At 36.8% G+C, this 23,441-nt stretch overlaps 3 protein-coding genes across 4 annotated transcripts; 2 read left to right on the top strand and 1 right to left on the bottom strand.

Annotated features, from left to right (window-relative positions):
* Nucleotides 1-305: 305 nt before the first annotated feature.
* Nucleotides 306-3,854, top strand: LOC119790139 (Rieske domain-containing protein). 2 transcript variants are annotated; one of them, XM_038295515.1, is made up of 4 exons: nucleotides 306-395; nucleotides 1,768-1,952; nucleotides 2,044-2,078; nucleotides 2,948-3,854. In XM_038295515.1, exons 2-4 carry the CDS (start codon nucleotides 1,781-1,783, stop codon nucleotides 3,230-3,232), a joined length of 492 nt encoding a protein of 163 aa, XP_038151443.1. In that variant the 5' UTR covers nucleotides 306-395; nucleotides 1,768-1,780; the 3' UTR covers nucleotides 3,233-3,854. The 2 variants fall into 2 exon arrangements, with proteins under 2 accessions (XP_038151443.1, XP_038151441.1); XM_038295513.1 differs by having other exon boundaries at nucleotides 322-578.
* A 3,012-nt stretch (nucleotides 3,855-6,866) lies between these two features.
* gtf2h3 (general transcription factor IIH, polypeptide 3) lies at nucleotides 6,867-12,035 on the top strand. The gene is made up of 13 exons (XM_038295516.1): nucleotides 6,867-7,050; nucleotides 7,125-7,204; nucleotides 7,534-7,640; nucleotides 8,250-8,392; nucleotides 8,539-8,601; nucleotides 10,374-10,403; nucleotides 10,487-10,515; nucleotides 10,942-11,016; nucleotides 11,125-11,178; nucleotides 11,277-11,345; nucleotides 11,422-11,557; nucleotides 11,643-11,679; nucleotides 11,765-12,035. Exons 1-13 carry the CDS (start codon nucleotides 7,041-7,043, stop codon nucleotides 11,835-11,837), a joined length of 906 nt encoding a protein of 301 aa, XP_038151444.1. The 5' UTR covers nucleotides 6,867-7,040; the 3' UTR covers nucleotides 11,838-12,035.
* Nucleotides 12,036-16,247: 4,212 nt separating this feature from the next.
* Nucleotides 16,248-19,881, bottom strand: psmd9 (proteasome 26S subunit, non-ATPase 9). The gene is made up of 6 exons (XM_038295517.1): nucleotides 19,715-19,881; nucleotides 19,542-19,641; nucleotides 17,347-17,540; nucleotides 17,116-17,217; nucleotides 16,783-16,871; nucleotides 16,248-16,646 (listed from the first exon to the last, which is right to left on the bottom strand). The coding sequence occupies exons 1-6, from the start codon at nucleotides 19,838-19,840 to the stop codon at nucleotides 16,619-16,621; spliced, it is 639 nt and encodes a 212-aa protein (XP_038151445.1). The 5' UTR covers nucleotides 19,841-19,881; the 3' UTR covers nucleotides 16,248-16,618.
* Between the last annotated feature and the right edge of the window lie 3,560 nt (nucleotides 19,882-23,441).

Here is a 23,441-nt window from a genome sequence, read left to right as displayed (position 1 = left end):
CAAATAGGCTATTTTAAGCATAATTTGTAAATGTTTAAAAATAGTTAGATGTTATTTGCAAAAAGGGATTAGGATGAACATCTGCGCAAAAAAAAGAAAACATTCAATAATACATTTAATTGCTGTTCGTCCTAAACATTTTCAAAATCATTATTTATGGAGTTCTTATCAAAAACCTTTAAGAAATTATACAATGTTTGCATTTATTATTTTTTTAGCTGTTTTGATTAAGTTGTATTTAAAACATGTTATAACAAATAATATGTAAAAGATGAGGCGGAATGAACAGCATGTGGTTTTATGTTTCTAGTGGGACTTAATTCAACATCGCTCCGCAACATTTGCTCGACTTCCTATCGTAGTTTTTATTTGTTTATTCGCGGCCAAAGGTTTCGGTAAGCTTGTTGGATATAACGAAGTTTTCATAAGTGTAATTTAAGTGAGATAAATCACCAAAACCAGTCCTGTAGAGGAAGCAGTTTGGAGATAAACTATTTACCCTGGGGACTCCATGGTCTGGTCCCTTTAACTCAGTCAGCTGAGTCACCTGAGTCAGAGAGTGACCAAAACTAGAACATGTAGGTTCAATTTTTCTTTGTTTTGTGTTGTACATTCCGGGTAAAACATACAAGCGAGCTACCATTCTATATGTCAAAAAAGAATCTCCAGTCATTTCTAAAGATTTTATAAAGTTTTTATTCGAATATCAGTTTTCTTTCACTTATTGTGGGTCCTTCGAATGACCATTATTCTTGTATAAAGAACTAGAAATTAATTGTTTGTTAATTCTTGTTATTTGTTATTAATTTAACAACCTATACGTTTGAATAAAAACTTACATCAAATTTAAATTTAATGCTTACCAAACAATATCCTGGTACTTCCGGTGCATTCAAAATAATAATAATAATAATTTGAATCGTTTGGGCCAATCTTCTCTCTCTCTTTTTTTTTTTTTTTTTTTTTTTTTTTTTTTTGTAGTTAGCTGTTACATACATTCTTGCCTACATCCGGTGGTTGCCAGTTCTTCTCTGACTCCACCCATGCCACTAATGAGAGCACAGCACTGGAATGGCAACTCACAATTAACATGTTTGGTGACAGAGGAGACATTTTCCCTATTTGATGAAACTGGACAAAGAGAATGAAAAATATATTTGTAAAAAATCCTAAAATGCTTCCCATTTTTAGCTCAAGATGTGGGACTTTGCTTTGCAGTGAAAGAATACAAACCTACTACTTTATATTTTCTCTGTATAAATTATTAAAATTTTGCTGTAAACATTACTGTGAAGACCACCTACAACAAAGGTGGTTTTTAAAAAGGGAACAACTGGATTCCCACTATAAGCCCTAAAGTCCCATTGTTTTGTTTTTAAAACCTTTTTGGGTTTGCCATATCCTAAGTTACTGAGAACATTTGCCAAAACTAAACAAAACTTCTTGTCAAGCTCTTGTTTGTTTTTGTTGTTTGTTTTTTTTTTCAAATAAGCAGCTGGATAGTTTGAAATTGATCTTGTAAGTAGAACCTAGACAATTTACAGAAATGTTTTACTTCAGAGTTATTGCAAATATATCTTAGGGGTTCCAGTTCAACAAAGATCAGATCTTGGCCCATTAATATTTACTTTAATATATGATAAGTTTTCTGCCAATAGCTAATTGGGAATAAGCTTTTGGTACAAGCAGCAACATTTTATGACTGTAATCGTGTTGTCTGTTATAGTTAGTAAAGAATGCTTTAAACAAGTTGTGTTTGATTTGCAGCAGTACAATCAGGATGTCATCTGAGGAAGTCAGCCCCCCTTCCTCCTCTCCCACAATGCATTTCATCGGAAAGAAGGCAGATATTGTTAAGGCTGGCCGTGTGACAAAGCAGGTGAACGGATGCAGAGATGTGCTTGTCATGTACCACCATGGGCAGCTTTATGCATTGGACATGCGCTGTTACCGTAAGCTCCGTTTAATTAAGATCTGTGATTTTATTTACACAGTTGAACTACTGTAAGTTATAACTGCATGCCCCCCCTCTCTCCCCATCAGATGCAGGTGGTTCATTACAGAACGGAGACATTGAGGTTGGCTTTTTTTTTTTTTTGTAAATTATTGTATTCATACTCAATGTTTACCCCACCATCATAAATGTATATAGGGTTTTAATGAATCAACAAAAATGAACAATTGTGTTTTTTTGCAAACAAAATAAAAGTTGGATATGATATAAGTAATTAATAAATACATTAATACAAACATGCTGGTTAGAGAACATGTATAATAAACATTATCGTAAAGAGCAATGAATAAATCCACAGTTTAAAGATGGAGGTATTTAGAAGATCAGATCACAAAAAAGGAGACGGTAATTACAGCAGCAGCCATGGGGCATATGAAACCTGAAGGAGCTGCAGAGATCCATAGATTCCATATCATGATGGGTTCACAGAGAAAACATGTTCTTGACACACCAAGGGGGAATAGGTTTATATCATCATCCATCGTGAAGCTTTGGGGATATTGTACTTCAGCCGGTTTAGATAGGTTGGTGAGAGTAGAGGGGAATATAGATGGAGTGGAAAAACAGCAGCAGTGTTATCCAGGCAAAGCTACAAGGTGAAGATCAAAGTATATTTATGCCGTAGGATAACCAAGTTAAAGTTTAAAAACAGTCTTGAAATAGATTTGAAATAAGTTGATATTAACTCTTGAGTGAGCTTGACCTGTTTTCCACAGAGAACTGGGCAAATCTTAATGGTAAACAATAATAAACTTTTAATGAATACGTTTTAGGCAGTGTGCATAATAGTTTAAGTATGTTTTATATTTAAGGTTTTGGTGTGTACAGGAGATTTTTTTATTGGATATTTCTATCATAATCATGGAGGTAGATTTATTGGTATACCTGATTTGTACTTTGTTTTAATGCTTTTGTCCCCTCCCTCTCAATAAGGAGTTCAATGGACGGCTTTGCATTGTTTGCCCATGGCACAAGTACAAGATTACCCTAGCAGAGGGCGAAGGACTTTACCAAGCTGTGGACGATCCTACTGTCAGACCACTTAGGAGTCACTGGCGCTCCAAGGGAATCAAACAGAGGGTTCATAAAGTCACTGAAGTCGGCGGGGATGTTTATGTGACACTGAATGACTCCAGCGACCCTATAGAGTCTGATGTCTATCAGACTGAGAAATACAGGACTGGTACCTTCAATATGCAGCCCAAAGTCAAGACGTAGTGGGACTATTAAACTGTTATTTTATTAAACTTTTTATTTTTTTTATTGTCCAACCCTCTCCTGCTTTCTAACGTAGTTTAATAATTAAACTGAAATGCGTGAGTACTTTTTGATATGATGTCAATAGTTTTCCATTTTTATTTTCTAGTACTGATCTTTTTAAACTCTAAAGCTTTCAAACAAAGCAATACCTCACAGGGAAAGAATTAAGCTTTCTTAGGGAAGTAAGCTATTATAGATCATTACAGATCAAGCCAATGTGCATCACTTTAAAGTTAACTGTAATTCACCCCTGGTGTCCTTAAAAGTGGGTTGTCCTTTTGTCTTTAAGTTACTTTTAACATTTAATATAACTGCTTTACTGTTTGAATACACTTCTTTTTTTAAAACCATGGTCTTTCTGGAGAATTTGACCATTCCTTCGACTAGTCAGTTGAAATTTGGTTTCTTGTTTTCCATGTCTGGTATGGTGAATATAAGAATGTTTTGTTCTTCCATTCTCTACAGGACTAGTACTGCACAATTGCACTTTTTTTGTTGTTGTTTACAATTGTTTATACTGACGTGGCATGGTTAACCTTTCATTTGCCTCTCATCACCATAAATTTAACATTTTACTTGCCGTCTTTTAGCTGCTATATTTACTGACTGAATGTACACATTTGTAATAGAAAAGATATTTTCTTTTCTCACAGTTTGTAGCAATGTTGCCTTGCAGCAAGAAGGTCCTTGGTTTGATTCCCGGACCATGCAGTTTGCATGTTCTCCCTGTGCATGCATGGGTTTTCTCCGGATTCCCCTGCTTCCTCCTATAGTCCAAAAATATGACTTTTAGGTTAATTGGTATCCCTAAATTTTGCATGGTTGTATGTCTCTGTGATTCCCTGATATAGACTGGTGACCTGTCCAGGGTGTGCTCCACCTTTTGCCAATAGAATAATAGACTGCTGGAGGTAAGTCCTAGCTCCACCAAGACCTTAATGGATGGATTTTTCTTTTTTTAGATTCCATATTCAGACAAACTGGACCCTTTGATTATTAACCCCTTTATGACAATTGTTGCAAATATGCAACAAACCCTTACAGCCTAATGTGAATACAACACTAACTACAATCTCTACTGCGACCATCACAGAAACATATGAGCTGATATACAGTACAACATTAGTGATTCTTGAGTTGCTTGGCCAAGGTAATCAAGAACTTCCAGAGGAAAATATCCACCATGGCAGAGAAAGTTAGAAGCCAAAATCAAGGCAACATGGAAAGAAGTAAGCCAACTCTTTCAGAACTCCAGAGGGGATCATTTGGCAAAGGAATGCTGCAGAAATATAAACAGATGCCCATACCTCAGCCACTGGAAATTGGCAAACAAAGACTCCAAGCCTTGGCAGCCTAACTAAAGAGCTACACCAAAGAGATGGAAGCCAGGCGAATAAACTGGCTGTTCTCCACTGAACCAGCTGAGGGGTACTCCCAGTGGCAGGGTAACAACAACACAAGCCAACTTTCCAAAGCTGAAGAGTGATGCACAGTGGCTAAAGGACCAAAGAGCTGACCATGCAAACCTCCCTTAACAAGGTCCTGTGAACATTAAAATGGCAGACCTCCAACAAAGACTATCTGGTCTACCAGCTGGAAATCTGTTAATACTTTCCATCCATTATAATTGCGATTCTTCTCAAACACATCTAAGCCTATTGAAATAAAATATTAACTTTTGATTTAAGTCGATTTGACTTTGTCATTTATTTTTAAGTATGTCCTTTTTTTCTCGTCTATTTATCTAACTTTTTTCCTTTCACAATTTTCTTTGAATATTCCAGCATGTTTTTAAGGAAGAGGATTAGGGCCACTGAAAAAAAAAAAGTTAACTGATTTTTAAATAGTATTTCATTTTAATTTGGGGAAAAAGTCTGAATTCTGACTTTAATCTCTGAATTCTGAATTTTTTTTCTCTGAATTCTGATTTTAATCTCAGAATTCTGTCTTTAATCTCTGAATTCTGACTTTTTTCCCCTCAGAATTCTGATTTTAATCTCTGAATTCTGACTTTAATCTAAGAATTCTGGATCTTATTGAAGGAACAGATGTGGGAGCACTCAGCTTTAATGACAAAGATGTGAGTTGTTTGGGACGGCCAGAACTAGGTGATTTTTTACGTGCCTAAGGGTTCCCCAGTTATGCTATTTCATTAATGGAAGAGAAGGTGATTAAAATAAGAGATTAAAGTCAGAATTCTGAGGGGAAAAAAGTCAGAATTCTGAGATTAAAGTCAGAACTGTGAGAAAAGAGTCAGAATTCTGACCTTTTTCTCAGAATCCTGATTTTTTTCCCCCTTATATTATACAGAAATAAAATTTAAAAATCAGTTAACTTTTTTAATTTTTTCAGTGGTCCTAATCCTTTTTGAACGTCTCGCGTTGTCGTGCAATATCAAACCTGGCGCTAGGGGGCAGCAGGCCGCTTCAGGCCCTGTAGACTAACAGGAAGTAGAAGAAGACGCAGCAGGTCGTAGTTCGGGATGTTGAAAGAAAAGGGGAAGCCGTGCAAAGCAATACGTATTAACAAAATTGACGGGATAAGAGTTCAGTGCAGCCTAATGGAGAACAAAAAGATCAGCAGGGGAGTCATTGGAGGAGTTCCTCTGAAAATTTCTGAAAAAGAGATTCTGGGAAACATAAGCGGTGCAAAAGTAAAAGAAGTAAAACGGTTAAAAACAACAAGAAACGGAGAAAGATCTGACAGTTTATCTGTACTAATTAAATTCGAGGAAGAGCAATTACCAAGCAAAGTATTCATCGGTTACATCAGTTACAATGTCAAAATCTACAATCCACCACCATTGAGATGTTTCAAATGTCAAAAATTCGGACACATTGCAGCAGTTTGTAAAGGGAAACAGAGGTGTGGAAGGTGTGCAGGAGAACATGAATATGGTAAATGTGGAAAAGAAGCTAAAATAAAATGCTGTAATTGTGGTGGAGAACATACTGCTGCTTATCGCGGCTGTGAAGCAAGCAAAAGGTCTGAAGAAATAAAAAAAATGAAATTTGAGCTTGGAATAACTTATGCTGAAGCTGCAAAAAGGATCCCATCTCAGTCAGAAAAACCCAAACCTACAGTTCAACACACGGCAAATTTCAAACCTCTAGAGAAATCTCCAAAAATTGATGAAGACTCACTAATTGTTAAAAAGACAAATTTTGTTCTTTTCATGGTGGAAGTGATTAATTGTACTGCTCAGACGACAAAAAAAACAGAAAAAATCAAAATAATAGTGAAGGCTGCAGAAAAATATCTGGATGTTAAAGATATGAACTGGGAGATGGTTGGAAGCATGATGGAAAGACCAATGGGACCATCAGAAACTGGCAGAGGTACGATGACCTAGAGTAAATTAAAATTATACGGGCAAATGTAATTTAGTATAATTTAGTATTATGTGGGTTTAAGTTACACAGGTTATTTTATTGTATTTTTTTTTTTTTTTTTTTTTTTTTTTTTTTTTTTTTTTTTTGGGGGGGGTGAATCGTTTCCTGTTTCCTTGCTTTACTCCATATCAGTTGGTGGCGGTAATGCACATTTCACAAGTTTGCCAACCGCCATAAAATCTCATAAGAAGAAGAAGAAGGGGAAGCCGTGTAGTTTACCCAGAGCTGGAAAACGATAGCCTGATTTTATTTTATTTTTTTAAGACTATCAGTGCGGCGGATGTTATGTGGAGTAGTTGAGCTGAGATGGAAATCATCAGCAGATAAAGAATAACATTTCTTCTCCTTTGCTTTAAAACAAACAAAGTACCTACATGGCTTCAGGTCAGTGTTTGAACAGCTGTGGAATTGGATGCTTTCCTTTGCATGTGTTTCATATTGTATCCTGTTTTCTGCAGAGGATGAATGGAACCTTCTGGTCATCGTGGTGGATGTAAATCCCATCTGGTGGGGTCAGCAAGGTCAGCGAGAACCAGAGGTACTGTCTTCTCAGTCACATCTTTTGACTCTGGAGTGATTTGGCTAAATTATTCATTTTATTAATTTTACACGTTTTCTCTGCTTTGTTTTTATGCATTTTTAAATTATTATTATTGTTGTTTTTTTCCCGCAATTTTTTTGTGTGAATGTAATGTAACATGCTTCCCTATGTATTTATTTATTATCTTTTAATGGATTTTTTATAGCGTGTTTTTATGTGTGAATGCAGTGTGACACATAGTTTGGACTATGTAGCAGCGAGAGTCTGTACCCAAATCCCATTTCCTTTGGGACAATCAAGTTAATCTTATCTTTCTGCTTTTCAAGTTCACTTTGTCAAAGTGTCTGGATGCTGTTATGGTGATGGGAAACTCCCACATGGCGATGACCAGGACAAACAGGCTGGCTGTTATCGCCAGTCACTGTCAAGACAGGTAACTACAGTTAGGAGCTACATGCTCTGACTGGGATTAGTGGAGCTTTAGCATGTTTTCAGAATCCTTATGCTCAGATTTCTGAGATATTTTGTCAAAAGCTCCATCCATCCATTTGACTGTCTGACCAATATTTATATATAAGCCTATTATAGAGCGTGCAATCTATAAGGAAGCTGCATAATATGAATTAAAACAACATTTAATCTCCTTTTGGGATCATTCAATGAATTTGAATAATATTCACATTCCCAATTTTTTTATTTTCTAATCGTTTGAATAAAAAGTAATACCTCTATTAAAGGGTCTACAGGGCATTTATAATTTTTACTGTAATTGAATAAAAATCAGTATTATTCAAAAGGTTAGGTTTGTTTTTAGTCGAGATCAGCACATCTCTAGTTTATCTCTTTAAGGAATTTTATTTAAATTTCCATTTATTATACTCTAAAGTTTTACATAGAGTTCTGTTTTCACAGTATTCTGTTGTCATCATATGTCCATCTAAGCAGAAATGCAGTCACACCTAAATACCTACGACTGCTTTGTTTTCTTTAACTTTCTGGATTAAATGTTTTATACGTTTCACGATTTCTTTCCTTCTTCCAGTCACTTCCTGTATCCAAGTAAGAACTGGAATAATGGGGACAGCGGTGGCGATGAGTCGTCCTCCAGCCGAGATGGAAAGTATGAACTCCTGTCTGTCGCCAACAACCTTATTACTGAAGAGATCAGGAACATTATGATGAAAAGTGGGTATCAATCTGTGATTTATACCTGGTAACACTAATCTAAAAGTTTTTTATTTGATTTTACTGACAAGCATCTGTGTGATACTGTAAAGATATAACTTGTTGGATAATTCATTATTAAACTGCTGGGTGTCTTCTTCCTGCAGCTGAAGTAACAGGGAATTCAACCGACACCCTCTTGGCAGGATCTCTTGCTAAAGCTCTGTGCTGTATCCTTTCAGTCACTTTGGTCCAGTTCAGGAGAAGTGACAGAAAACAGAGAATTCATGCCATTTATGTGATTTCTCTAAAGAGAGTTTCATGACATCTGGGCAGATAAACTAAAATTATTTTATTCCATTTTTCCTAGTTTTAGTTTTTGAACTAAATGTTGATCTTGAGTTAAATTTGACTGAATACTGACTTTTCATCTAAACAAAAAATACATTTCTCATCAGTTTGAATTTGCAATGGTTTTTGGCATGTACATACAGTATGAAACTAAACTATTTCTTTTCCTTCTTTTTTGTGGTGATAAACCATTGTATCATTATATTTTTAAGTTAATGAGCTCTGCAGGAGAAATGCTAAAAAAGTCTGCTAAATTTCCCTTTTACCTCAGGTGTAAAGCTTTAGGCCTCAAAAGCCAGGGTCCTGCATCTTGTAGATAAAGCCAAGTGGCTGAATGACAGCTGGTCAACCCTTACCTCTAACATCTACAACATTCATAACACTGAATACAGAGGACTGGAGTTAACCCCATCCTGCCTGTTTTGGGATTGTTTTAAAACGTAAGGCTGAAGTTTTTCTAATACTCCCAACACCTTAACATCGTGCACATTGTTTTATGGTCAATTTTCCTTTCACGTTTTAGTGCTTAACTTAAAAAGGTCTCATTTGTATTTGCTGATCCCGTTGAGGATGGGCATTCAACACAGTGTTTAAATGGACGCAGAATTAGCAGGTTTCTACAGATTGGAGGGAAAACATGCAGTGGATATTCCAAAAAAAGTAAAAAACAAAAAAAAAAAACAAAAAAAAAACCCACTGGACTTTGTTTTTCAAGTTTTAAGACAACTTGCTTCTCATCCAGCATCTTCAAACTTGGAAAAGTCAAGTGGTTGGTTTTTTTAAGTTTTCTGTAATGACTGAGAATCTTCTCCATCATTTAGACACAGATTTATAAGGCATCTTAAATCAGGACCATCAGGTGTGAAAGGAAATAGTTGCTTGTGAAGACCTCATGATGCATTCAGGTCTATCCTGAAATAACTCTTGCTTTCAGTTATGGTTGTCATTAAATGCACCTTAGTCTAATAAAGCACTTCTTTAAAATCAAAGTTAACCATCCTTAAGTGGGTTTATTGTCCGCTTTCTACTTATTTCCAAGAGATAAGATAGAAATAAAATAGAAAATAAGATGGTTTGAATTCATTGTGAGATTTTCTTCCCATTCAACATCTCTGAATGTTTCCAACAGCATCAACATGCTGACATTTGGTACTGTCCGTTACAAAGATCAGCAGAACTTCAGGAAGACACTCATCAGCAGATCTTGTTCAGTCTCTTTTACTAAGGTTTCTGGGCCTGATGAGGTGAAATAACACAAAAATGTCAAATCTCCACGCTGGGACAAATAAGAACTGATGTAATAAGTAGATCAGGGCCATGCTGATTGTTAGTGAAGCTAAATAGAGTTTTTGTCAGATTGATAAATTTTTTTTTAACCAATGTTCACTATAAAGAGAAAGAATGTGACAAAAAGTCATGGTGGGTTTTTTTTAGTTACTTTACATATAAATAGATAAATAGACAGCTTAGTCTAAACAAACATGGAATGCTGGAAATCTTACACGCTGGAGAAAAATCTCTACAGGCGAAACTCCGACCCACACATATGTAACGATCTAAACTTCTTAATGCTGAACCTTTTAAATACACTTTGCAGATGTATTGGCTCTGTAAGCTGTTTTGGAAATTTCCTTAAAACTTCACCTCACAGATATTCACAGGGTGTCAAAGGAATTAGAAGGTAATGTCTGCTTAGATCACTATGTCCAAATTTAATTCATTGTCCTCTATTAGCACACTACAGTGTCTCGATTGTTTCTCTAGTTGGACAGGAGATGAAGTCAAGGATATTGGTAAGGTCTCCTTTTATTTTTCACTTTATTCTTTTTAATGCTGATTTGCTATCATTTGAACGTCTCCATATCTGCTCGCCTGCCTTCTAAGTCGTACTCGCATGTTTTGCTACTTCCTGCCTTTTTGCACTCATTAAAAATTCCCTGCCAGTTTACTTCTCCTGCTAGTTATGCATTTTGATGTATTCAGCTTTGGGCAGAGAGTCCCATCGCCTACTTTGAGAAAAAAAGATGACTGTTTTTAATTATTTCTATTTACATTTTAAAGTCCACGTTTACTACTGAAAAATACTTAATTTAAACATGGTGCAGCCCATAAAATGATAAAATGTCCCATTATTTGATCCTAAAGCTTCCTCCTGATCACTGTCGATCAGTTTGTCTCTGACTGAGGATCGTGTTTTTGCTTTTCTCATATTTGTTTAGGTGATAAAAGCAGCTGATGACTGCGCTCTCCAGTACATGAATTTCATGAATGTGATTTTTGCTGCACAAAAACAGGTGAAATCCCAAACTCCACTGCTCTACTCATCTTTTATTATGCATTTATTCAGTTCATTAAAAAAAAAGAACAGAAGATACACAAATTATTCTTTATATTTTTCTCAGAACATCCTAATAGATGCGTGTGTGCTGGACTCAGATTCAGGGCTCCTTCAGCAGGTAGTTTTGATGCTATAGGAGGCTTATTAGTATGATCAATGACAAGTTGTTTGAAGATATGAAAAGGAAAAAGTTGTAACAGCTGGGATGTGTTTCAGGCCTGTGACATAACAGGAGGTTTGTACCTGAAAATACCTCAGAAAGTAGCCCTGGCTCAGTATCTCCTGGTGAGTGTTGCTCTCGCTGCTGTAGTCTGTGGTTGATCTGTGCTGAAGGTAAATTTTTATTTTTTTGTGTGGACAGTGGGTGTTTCTGCCTGACACAGAGCAGCGCTCCCAGCTGGTGCTGCCGCCTCCTGCTCATGTGGACTACAGAGCGGCCTGTTTCTGCCACCGGAACCTCATCGAAATCGGTTATGTCTGCTCGGTTTGTTTGTCCAGTGAGTACCGCACTCAGGAATATGAATGCTTTTCATAGAAAGAAAAAAAAAATGCACTGATGACTTTTTTCTAATTTTCTTAAAGTTTTCTGCAACTTCAGTCCTATTTGCACGACATGCGAGTGAGTCCATTCATGTAGCGTCACCACAACGTAAGTGAAAACAGTTTTCTGATCACTTGAACTAATTCGTATTTTTTTTTTTTAGGACGGCGTTTAAAATCCAGCTACCCCAGATAGTCAAACCTAAAAAGAAGAAACTGAAGCAAGCGGTCGGATGATTTTTTTTTTTTTATATGCCATTGAGGCAGATTTGTCTGGTTCATATGAGAAGCTGCCCCTCATTCCTTGAACACCCTGGGTAAAATGATTTGCTATATGAGGAAAAAAATCTTTGTTTAGAAGGGGAAGATTGTTTCAGCTTAAAGATACACTCAATTATTTGTTCACCGTATTTGATTATTTGTGCAAAAAAAAAATGAAAGCTGACATTAGCTACTTAAAAATAACTGCAGCTGGGACATGTCTTTTTATAATAAACCTTTTCTATCAATGTTTGTTTCTTCTATCTTCTTTATATGTGAGGGATTCATTTTCATTTTAGAGTATTTTAAAGCAAATACAGCAGTATTTTTATTCACAGATTTAGAATGTAATTTGGTAACAATAAAGAGACAGCCTTTTTTTCAAAGATTGATTTCCTGACAAATATGTCAAATATCTTAACTTTATTGGCTTTTGAGGAATTAATTAAGTTATTGCAAACTTCTTGCATTCCAGAAATGGTTTAGCTATGTTAAAATCTATTTATATCTGGATAAAATTCTCTTTGCAAATTGCAGATAAACTTTAATACATTTTGTAGCACAAATTTAGGTCCCAACATGTATCTGGTTAAATATTTGAATGTTTAAATTTAAGCGGACTCCATAGCCTCAGAGGATTGAGTTAAGGAACATCAGAATAAAAACATTTTGGTGTGCTTGGGATCGTTTTGTGTCCAGCTTTCAGTCATCTGAACTGCAACACTCAGATGGCAGGAACAGAAACCACCTAGAATATGCTGGAACATCTGTATTTCTGTCCTAAGATCTTCATGGACTGAGAGAAGGCTGACCAAAGAAAGAACCTACAAGCATGAGAGGCAGAATTCCAGCACCTCACATGAACTAAAAGAGGGAAAAAAAAATCTTTACCATCCCATAATAGATAAATTCAGATGGGTCAGTGACAAATGACCCATACATTTCAGAGGACAGAGGAAAATGTTTTGGTCAGTTACACTGTAAAGCAAAAGAGAAAATAAACTGTAGTTATTTAAATATTTCATACATTCAATACAATTGTTTGCTGTTTTAAAACACGTCAAAACCAGCCAACAAAATCACACACTTTTATTAAACACCTGCGCAGATAAAGGGATTAATGGAAATGTATAGTGTAGTTGAGCACATTGGAAGGTCTGCACATAACGATATGCATGAGGAAGCAACAAAATTACTGTAACGGAAGAGATGAAGATTGATAAATGTTTTTCCAAATTAAGGCTAAAAACTGAACAACCAAGGACGAACTATTCGGCACGGCAGTGATATAATCATGCAGCGGTCCCGTCTCAACACCACTGGTAAGTTGCAGTGGGTGGAACACTGAAAGAGACCTCAGCACGTGTAAAGATGACCTAATGATGTTTCCATTTTAGAAAGGATAAATCAGGCTAAAGTGAAGCTTCTAGAATTGCTCCAACATCAACACTGTAAGCAAAGGTTAAGGTCCGCACTTGGATTGGATCCCAGGAATATAATAGATTTAAAATAGCTGTATTGTTTCAAATACAAGGAGTGGTGAAGAATCTACAGGTGCTGGTCATAAAATTAGAATATCATGAAAAAATAGATTGATTTCAGTAATTCCATTTAAAAAGTGAAAGTTGTATATTATATTCATACATTACATACAAACTCATATATTTCAGATGTTTATTTTGTTTAATTTTGATGATTACAAATGACAACAAATGAAAATCTCAAATTCATCATATCAGAAAATTAGAATATTACTGAAGACCAATAAAAACAAAGGATTTATAGAAATGTTGGCCAACTGAAAAATATGAACATGAAAAGTATGAGCATGTACAGCACTCAGTATTTAGTTGGGCCTCCTTTGGCCTGTATTACTGCAGCAATGCGGCGTGGCATGGAGTCGATCAGTCTGTGGCACTGCTCAGGTGTTATGATAGCCCAGGTTGCTCTAATAGTGGCTTTTAGCTCTTCTGAATTGTTGGGTCTGGTGTATTGCATCTTCTTCTTCACAATACCCCATAGATTTTCTATGGGGTTAAGGTCAGGAGAGTTTGCTGGCCAATTAAGAACAGGGATACCATGGTCCTTCAACCAGGTACTGGTAGCTTTGGCACTGTGTGCAGGTGCCAAGTCCTGTTGGAAAATGAAATCTGCATCTCCAAAAAGTTGGTCAGCTGCAGGAAGCATGAAGTGCTCTAAAACTTCCTGGTATGTGGCTGCGTTGACCCTGGACCTCAGAAAACACAATGGACCAACACCAGCAGATGACATGGCACCCCAAACCATCACTGACTGTGGAAACTTTACACTGGACTTCAAGCAACGTGGATGAAGTGCCTCTCTTCTTTTCCTCCAGACTCTGGGACCTTGATTTCCAAAGGAAATGCAAAATTTACTTTCATCAGAGAACATGACTTTGGACCACTCACCAGCAGTCCAGTCCTGTTTCTCTTTAGCCCAGGCAAGACGCTTCTGACGCTGTCTGTGGTTCAAGAGTGGCTTGACACAAGGAATGCGACAGCAGAAACCCATGTCTTTCATACGTCTGTGTGTGGTGGTTCTTGAAGCACTCACTCCAGCTGCAGTCCACTCTTTGTGAATCTCCCCCACATTTTTGAATGGGTTTTGTTTCACAATCCTCTCCAGGGTGCGGTTATCTCTCTTGCTTGTACACTTTTTTCGACCACATCTTTTCCTTCCCTTCGCCTCTCTATTAATGTGCTTGGACACTGAGCTCTGTGAACAGCCAGCCTCTTTAGCGATGACCTTTTGTGTCTTGCCCTCCTTGTGCAAGGTGTCGATGGTCGTCTTTTGGACAACTGTCAAGTCAGCAGTCTTCCCCATGATTGTGTAGCCTATAGAACTAGACTGAAAGACCATTTAAAGGCTTTTGCAGGTGGTTTGAGTTAATTAGCTGATTAGAGTGTGGCACCAGGGGCCATCAATTTTGAACCTTTTCACAATATTCTAATTTTCTGATATGATGAATTTGAGATTTTAATTTGTTGTCATTTGTAATCATCAAAATTAAACCAAATAAACATCTGAAATATATGAGTTTGTATGTAATGTATGAATATAATATACAAGTTTCACTTTTTAAATGGAATTACTGAAATCAATCTACTTTTTCATGATATTCTAATTTTATGACCAGCACCTGTAAGCTTTAAAGTCTGGGAATCTTGTGCAACATCCAAAGAGCCGTTAAACCAGCCATTAGTTTGGCTTTTTGTACATACTGTATTTGAGTCTGGATGTGTTATGCGAATGTGTTAAAACTCCTTTTAATTTTAATAGTTCAGAACTGAACGTCTGACATTTTGCAGTGTCAGCATGGTTGTACAATTTTAAATCCATTTGAATTTAAAACCTTTTTGCACCATTTTTATTTTTGTTCCGTTAACGTTTAAACATTCTTTGCACACTTTTTAAAACCTTACAATATGACAGTCCTGTCACTGCTGCACTTAATATTTTATCCTTTTTGTTTCAACTTCTTCGTATTAGGAGGCATATTCAATAATTTTTCAGTGTTTATACTCTGTTCATTTAAAATTACAACAAAGTTTGTTATTTTAATCTTGGAAATATTTGGCCACAGACTTGGACTCCAGAGAGGTTATCTTCAGATTATTGCTGCTCCTTCCCCACACTAGATCAACTCAGCTTTTTTGTTCTCATAAGAAAGCAAAAAATAAATTTAAGCAAAGCACACATTGAAAAAGATCTGTACAAGCTTCTGCCTTTGTGTAAAGATAAAGGATAAGAAAAACATATGGCTTAACTGTATATTTTTTTCAACCCAAAGCAGTTGCTGCACTCATTGAGAACTGCCTGGTTTCAATCAGAAATATGCAATAAGTTAAAAACTGTCCAAATGGGTGGATGTCTCTATTTCCACGACCAGATTCCTGTTTTACTGGGGAAAAAAATCAGTATTTTGTAGCTTTTGGTTTTTTAATCGCCGATTTTAATGTTTTACACTTCAGAGGAAGCACTTTACTCTTATCGCTATTAAAAGGTTAAAAATCTTCTATTTCATGTTCTACCTCTGATGCTTTGTCTAATGTACAGCTGAAAATATCAAATCATTTCCCTTGAAGGTCAATATTAAAAAAACACAATTATAAACCACATCCAGGTTAATATAGGAATTATTTTTACAACCGAAGATTACCTCAACAGTCCAAACATCAAAAAAGGAATCCCACCCAATGACAACCATATCTGCATAAACTGATCTCTGCCATTTCTAAAAAAATATATTTCTGTAAAATAATTCACCCTATGCTGAATTAATTAAATTAATACATTTCTTTGCAGCAGCCGGTCCCATGGGGACTGAATGAAATGTATTTACTGCATTTTATACAAGTGAAAATATTGCTGATTTTCTTCAGGAACAACCTTTATTCAACTCCAGTAATATTGTGCACACCCAGTCTAGAAGTTATAGAAGAAACTCATCTGCACCCATATTAACCAGATCCTTCTGAGCTCCTTGGGGAAAGAACAGGTAGAACACAAGAGTTGATCCACTTCTTCCTTAGTAGTTTGTTTAATTCAGTCCCCTTTGCTGCAGCGCTCCAATTTTGACATAATCCATTCAGAGTCACTGCACGGATAATAAGTTTAAATGTTCACACTGAGAAACTGAATATAAATCCAAACTTCTGTTGAATAGAGTACAAAAACAAAACTCAGGGAAGGAGAATGAGAGTCCCAGGTTCCGACCTGGAAAAAGCTTATGATGATTATCGCTGGACTGGAATGATGTTGCATCTGAAAAATAAAATAGAAAAAGAAAGGATTGTAATCTTAACAGTTATTCTACAAAGCTGACTTAACCAATTTATCGCTACCTGCCATCTACATAGAGAAAGATTTTTTTTTTTCTTTCCTTCCCTTGTGCACTCACCCCAGCAGACCCCTGCCGGACCACCGCTGTGGAGTCAGGCTCATCTGAACCTTTTGGCCGTCTCTGATCACAGCGACGCGTAAAGGTTTCTAAAAGCAAAAACATTACGCTGTTGTTTACACTGGGTGATCACCATATTCAGAAGGTGTTATAGTCAAGGTGTTATACAGTCAATGTATCCAAGTTTGCAACATTTTTTAACACAAAAAATGAAAATAATACAGTTGGACAAAATATGAAGAATTAAATCTAATTAACAGCTGAAAAGCATATGAAGATGCATAACTTCTTTTCCTTCTAAATAAAATTAAGTAAAATAAAAAACAAACTTACTCCTTCACTGTGTTGTACAACTGAAGCAATATTCTGCAAGTTCTGGAAGTTGTTTGTGTTCACAGAGCCAAACTCAATCACTTCATCTCCTACCTTCAGACCCTGTGCAAAAAAAAAAATTAAATAAAAACAAGTAATGCTTAAAGAAATAAGCTCAATATGCATGACTGTCAGAGTAAATGACACATGACGGGTTTACTAAGTTAAAAGGCAGAAACAAATGTCGCTCACAGCTTTAAAGGCAGGCGAGCCGCCAGTGACAGCATCCACTTTAGCAAAAGGAGGAGGCAGAGTGGACTGCTGCTCCATCGCCTCCTGCTGGCTTCCAGCCTCATCTTGCTCCCGCTTGGCTTTCTCTCGAGCATGCAGCTTGTGCAGAGCTTCTTCTATCTCTGCCATGATGGCTTTGTGGTCATTCTGCAGGCCTGAAATACAAAGGCACCAATTAATTACCGTATACTTGTTCCAGCAGCTAGAAAATTAAAAATGTATCTCTTAAACTCCAAGAAAGAAAAAGGAAAGTAAAAGAGCGAAAGTAAAGTTAAATAGTGGAAGCAAACATCGCATCACAGCGGAGGTCCAGGAGAAGAGAAGAGAAGTCATCTAGAATCAAGAGGTTTGAAGACCTACAAACTTTTTCAAAGTAACTCAAGAATGATGCTCAATGATGCCTTATAGCAGAGGTCTGCAACCTTTGAAATCCAAAGAGCCATTTAGCCTCATGTCTGGTTGTTTAGAGCTGCAAATACTTTATAACAGTTCAATTGAACACAGCTTCATCTGTTGCATATCTGATATAGTAAATCTGTTGTCATTTCAAACCAGTTTATTTGTATCATTAGCTTTTCAAATAAGAAAAAGCAAAAAATGTTTCATAAAGATGAAGCATGGATTTTCCCTTCATAGGAGATTATGTAAAAAAAGAAAAAAAAATATCTACTGATAAGAAAAGTAGATATAAAACATATATTTTTTTGTTCTTTTAATGTTTTGTGTTGTGAAAATTAAATCAAAATAAGAACTCTTCAAAGAGTGGTATTTATCATTACACTAGACTATCTGCTTCGTTATATAATTTTAGGCCACTATTAAGAGCCACTGTAGAAACAACTCTGCAGCCGCAGGTTCTTGTATTATAACATTTATTACCACTAATCTGCTTTTTGAATCTCGCCTCTCTTGAACTGTAAATACTGAGGTCATCTTATCAATCATGGGATGCCACTCAAGTTCACGTTTGTAAAAAATTGATGAGTGAATTCAAAAGGGCTGGGTAAAAAAATCGATTTTGAATCGATTACTTTACATTTTTGCAGAATCGATGTCTAGGAAATGAGATTGATTATTTTAATAGTGACATGCATGACGTTCACATTCAAATGAGCAGGAAAGATGCACTCAAGATTACTTCAAGCCAGACAGCTTCATCTAGCTGTGAATTACCGGTAATATAGCCAATAGGTTGACTGAAGACAATAACAAATGGGGACTGACCAGCAAACACCCTGTAGTTGTTACAGACAATGCTGCACATATGTTTTGTGCATTGAAGATAATGCTCATGCATGTTTGCTGTCTCTCCGCTGTGTCACGTCTGCTTGCTCGAGTGAGGCTTCACTTTTTCACTTTTCACATACAAGTTTGCACTAATGAGACAGTTTTGTTCACATCTCAAGCTTAAACTATCTGATTTACAAGTTTGCACTTTGTGTTTAATGTGACAGGAAAAAATAAAATACATGAGTGTTTTGAAACACAGTTGAACCACTTTCATTATTGTAAAAACAGATCGAATCGAAATTTATCGATTTAGAACTGTATGAATCAAAATCGAATCGATTCAGGACTTTGGCGAAAATACCCAGCCCTAGAATTCAAGGACGAACCAGTTATGAGTTTCTTGGACATTTTGCCACAGAATCAAAAATAGATTTAGGTCTGTAGAAGGGCTAAAACAATTAATCGGATTAATCGATTATTGAAATATAATCGTCGACTAATTTAGTAATCGATTAATCATTATCTGGAGTATAGAGACTCTAAAACGTGCCTTTAGCTGACAGAGACCCACTTAGAGCAGTAATTATACCAAAACTGGGAAAAAAAAAAAATTTAAATGTTGCATTTAAGATCAAATAAATTTGTCTGTCAATATTCTCTATCCAGATATTTTTAGTTTCACCTGATTTACTTTCATAAAAAGTTTTCTTTTTAAGAATCTTTTGCTACCCGATCATTAATCGATTAATCGACAAAAATAGTCGACAAATTAATTGATTTGCAAAATAATGGTTAGTTGCCCTGTTCTGTAGCTCATTCTCATGTTAGAGACCTTATTTTACTATAAAATGCATTTACTCTCTCGTGGCTATCATTAGTTCGCCAAGGCTCTGGACCAGGAAGAATATCAAATAACTCAGACTTACATGAAATATTGTGCCTCGCGTCCCTAATCGTGTAAAGGTTGACATCTGCTCGAGGGTAGCCCTCAGCGTCCACCAGAGGACCATCAACCCCAACACCTTGCTGTAAACAACAGGAGAGCTGCTGGTTCAGCGCCGCATTAACTCGTATCTGCACCGTTTGTGGGTAAACTTACGTCTTCCAAGACATCTTGGTAAGCCTTTATCTGCTCTTCGATTTCATCTTTCTTTTTAAAAAGATTTTTCACGTCGTCCATTGTTATTTCAGAGCCCTCTGCTCTGTTTTCTCCCGTCATCTTCATGGCTGCTACACTCAGAGCTTCCGGGCTGCAAAAGTTCCTATGACGATAGTTCCGGTGCAGCGCCCCCACGTGTCCAAATGGCGACGGTACCGAAAATGTAAAACCATTTACAGTACTTGCAAAAAGAAACGAAACAAAAACAAAACAGCATTAAAAAAATTTATTTACATAATTAATGAGATGTTAAATAATAAATATCTATTAGACGCATCACATATTTCCTTTAGTTGCATCAATGCTAAAGAAGGCTTTGGGGGGAAAAAGTTTGTTTTGTTATTAAATTGATTGAGTGCAGACTAAAACTATGTGCTTCAACAAGATGGTTTAAGCAGTTTGTTCAAAATCAGTTTACTCTGAAAAACTCACACAATGAGAACATACAATTAGGAGAAATTTATTGATACAATTACTTTGTCTTTAGCGCCCAGACCTTGGCAGGAAACATGGTTAATTTTGATAGATGTGCATGAACAGGAGCAAAGAATAGGGCTGCCCCCCCCCCCCCAGGCCTGAAACTGGTGGTGGAGTGGAGATAGATGAAGTTGGTCAGTCTGTAGACTGCTGGTTAGTGAGATGGTATGCTGAGCTTTATGGGGAGATCCAGTGGAATGTGTCAGCTGATAGTAGAGCTTCACTCAGGGACCTGGAAGATGGAAGTCCAGTTGGATAACACAGGTTGAGAGAACCTGTCCATGATGAGAAAGCATGGAGCGACAGTGGAGAGGAAAAACTCCCCGTTGGGAAGAAATTTATGGCAGAACCAGGTTCAACATGGTGGTCTTCTGCCGGACTGGTTGAGATGAGACAGGGAACGCAGTGAGAGTCTGGGAGAAATGACACTCTGATGAAGCTTTAGATACGATGGTGGAGGAGGGGCTGGAGGTGGGTTGGAATGGGGTAGTCACACAGCGCATCCCCCACATGCGCACAGGAGCAGACAAGTGCGGATCCAGGCCTTTTAAGATGAACTTTGGATGCCGATTGGCTTTCGTGGAGGTGTGGTTCAAAGCCGATTTGCTGTGTCGAAGGTGGATGTAGAAGAACAATGAGTTTCTTCAGATGAACTTCTGCCAAGGTTCCATATCACCCAAGAGGCATCAGCAGCTTATGTTATAAAGATTGCAATGTGACCAATCTGCTGCATATGATGCTCTACTTTTCCTAAGTACTTTTACTATGCAGATACGCAATAGAAAGTGTGATAAAGGGAGTATAAGGCATATTATAATGGCATTTCATTTTAATTAATTAACGGAAAGCTGCTTTAAGATTTAGATTTTCTAGAAAAAATGATTGTTTTTTCTTCCCCATGTAAGGCACTCTGAATTGTCTTGCTACTGCGATGTGCCATATAAATACACCTGCCTTAACTACACCACACAACTCTACTGCATTACTGCTTCAGGATTCTACAGGTTTTCTGTGGGATTGGACAGACCACTCCATAACGCTAATCTGGCTGGTCTGAAAACTAAATTCTCTGCTCATTTTATTCTCCCATTCCAAGGGTAATTCTTCCTAGTAGAGTTCAACATGTCCTTTCAAGTATTTTGATGTATTGATCCACAAACCCTTATACAGGTGCTGGTCATAAAATTAGAATATCATGAAAAAGTAGATTGATTTCAGTAATTCCATTTAAAAAGTGAAACTTGTATATTATATTCATACATTATATACAAACTCATATATTTCAGATGTTTATTTTGTTTAATTTTGATGATTACAAATGACAACAAATGAAAATCTCAAATTCATCATATCAGAAAATTAGAATATTGTGAAAAGGTTCAAAATTGATGGCCCCTGGTGCCACACTCTAATCAGCTAATTAACTCAAACCACCTGCAAAAGCCTTTAAATGGTCTTTCAGTCTAGTTCTATAGGCTACACAATCATGGGGAAGACTGCTGACTTGACAGTTGTCCAAAAGACGACCATCGACACCTTGCACAAGGAGGGCAAGACACAAAAGGTCATCGCTAAAGAGGCTGGCTGTTCACAGAGCTCAGTGTCCAAGCACATTAATAGAGAGGCGAAGGGAAGGAAAAGATGTGGTCGAAAAAAGTGTACAAGCAAGAGAGATAACCGCACCCTGGAGAGGATTGTGAAACAAAACCCATTCAAAAATGTGGGGGAGATTCACAAAGAGTGGACTGCAGCTGGAGTGAGTGCTTCAAGAACCACCACACACAGACGTATGAAAGACATGGGTTTCTGCTGTCGCATTCCTTGTGTCAAGCCACTCTTGAACCACAGACAGCGTCAGAAGCGTCTTGCCTGGGCTAAAGAGAAACAGGACTGGACTGCTGGTGAGTGGTCCAAAGTCATGTTCTCTGATGAAAGTAAATTTTGCATTTCCTTTGGAAATCAAGGTCCCAGAGTCTGGAGGAAAAGAAGAGAGGCACTTCATCCACGTTGCTTGAAGTCCAGTGTAAAGTTTCCACAGTCAGTGATGGTTTGGGGTGCCATGTCATCTGCTGGTGTTGGTCCATTGTGTTTTCTGAGGTCCAGGGTCAACGCAGCCACATACCAGGAAGTTTTAGAGCACTTCATGCTTCCTGCAGCTGACCAACTTTTTGGAGATGCAGATTTCATTTTCCAACAGGACTTGGCACCTGCACACAGTGCCAAAGCTACCAGTACCTGGTTGAAGGACCATGGTATCCCTGTTCTTAATTGGCCAGCAAACTCTCCTGACCTTAACCCTATAGAAAATCTATGGGGTATTGTGAAGAAGAAGATGCAATACACCAGACCCAACAATTCAGAAGAGCTAAAAGCCACTATTAGAGCAACCTGGGCTATCATAACACCTGAGCAGTGCCACAGACTGATCGACTCCATGCCACGCCGCATTGCTGCAGTAATACAGGCCAAAGGAGGCCCAACTAAATACTGAGTGCTGTACATGCTCATACTTTTCATGTTCATACTTTTCAGTTGGCCAACATTTCTATAAATCCTTTTTTATTGGTCTTCAGTAATATTCTAATTTTCTGATATGATGAATTTGAGATTTTCATTTGTTGTCATTTGTAATCATCAAAATTAAACAAAATAAACATCTGAAATATATGAGTTTGTATGTAATGTATGAATATAATATACAAGTTTCACTTTTTGAATGGAATTACTGAAATCAATCTACTTTTTCATGATATTCTAATTTTATGACCAGCACCTGTATACGATAAATAGATCAAACAATCTTGGATCATGTCAGAAACATGTTTCTTTTAAAGCTTATTATTGGATTCTATGGCACATTAAAGACTCATTATAAAAACTATTTGTTTTCCAATAATTGGGGCTTCTTTCAATACTTCTGTTTTCACACTAAATGTTAAAACAGTCTTATGCCATCTGTAGACCTCCGATCCCTGTGGAGCCGAATGTTGGTTGGGTCATTGCCATTTAAGATATTCCTTTTTTTTTTCTTCGTTTTTTTTTTTTTTTTTTTTTTTGCAAAGCTGCTATTTTCTGCATTTCTTTACATTTTTCCCTTTTATAGATTTTATAGTTAATCCTTTTTTTTTTTTTTTATTAAAGCCCAGTGTTCTTCTGAATAGTCCCTGCAGACAGTTTTTAGAGAAGGGCC

This window comes from Cyprinodon tularosa, unplaced genomic scaffold, assembly GCF_016077235.1.
Source record: "Cyprinodon tularosa strain WSP-4 unplaced genomic scaffold, ASM1607723v1 ctg356, whole genome shotgun sequence".
Classification (NCBI taxonomy): domain Eukaryota; kingdom Metazoa; phylum Chordata; class Actinopteri; order Cyprinodontiformes; family Cyprinodontidae; genus Cyprinodon; species Cyprinodon tularosa.
The sequence above is the reverse complement of the archived record's forward strand: the minus strand, read 5'-3'. Positions and strand labels throughout refer to the sequence as shown.

What these genes read in the sequence shown, in the direction of transcription:
- LOC119790139 (XM_038295515.1), top strand. Translation starts at nt 1,781, where the DNA reads ATGTCATCTGAGGAAGTCAGCCCCCCTTCCTCCTCTCCCACAATGCAT. An exon ending in ATTGGACATGCGCTGTTACC is followed by an intron (nt 1,953 to 2,043) that starts GTAAGCTCCGTT and finishes TCTCCCCATCAG; the next exon opens with ATGCAGGTGGTTCATTACAG. An exon ending in TACAGAACGGAGACATTGAG is followed by an intron (nt 2,079 to 2,947) that starts GTTGGCTTTTTT and finishes CCTCTCAATAAG; the next exon opens with GAGTTCAATGGACGGCTTTG.
- gtf2h3 (XM_038295516.1), top strand. An exon ending in AAGGTCAGCGAGAACCAGAG is followed by an intron (nt 7,205 to 7,533) that starts GTACTGTCTTCT and finishes CTGCTTTTCAAG; the next exon opens with TTCACTTTGTCAAAGTGTCT. An exon ending in ATTCAGGGCTCCTTCAGCAG is followed by an intron (nt 11,179 to 11,276) that starts GTAGTTTTGATG and finishes GATGTGTTTCAG; the next exon opens with GCCTGTGACATAACAGGAGG.
- psmd9 (XM_038295517.1), bottom strand. Translation starts at nt 19,840, where the DNA reads ATGAAGATGACGGGAGAAAACAGAGCAGAGGGCTCTGAAATAACAATG. An exon ending in CGCGAGGCACAATATTTCAT is followed by an intron (nt 17,541 to 19,541) that starts GTAAGTCTGAGT and finishes TTTGTATTTCAG; the next exon opens with GCCTGCAGAATGACCACAAA. An exon ending in TCCGGCAGGGGTCTGCTGGG is followed by an intron (nt 16,647 to 16,782) that starts GTGAGTGCACAA and finishes TTTATTTTTCAG; the next exon opens with ATGCAACATCATTCCAGTCC.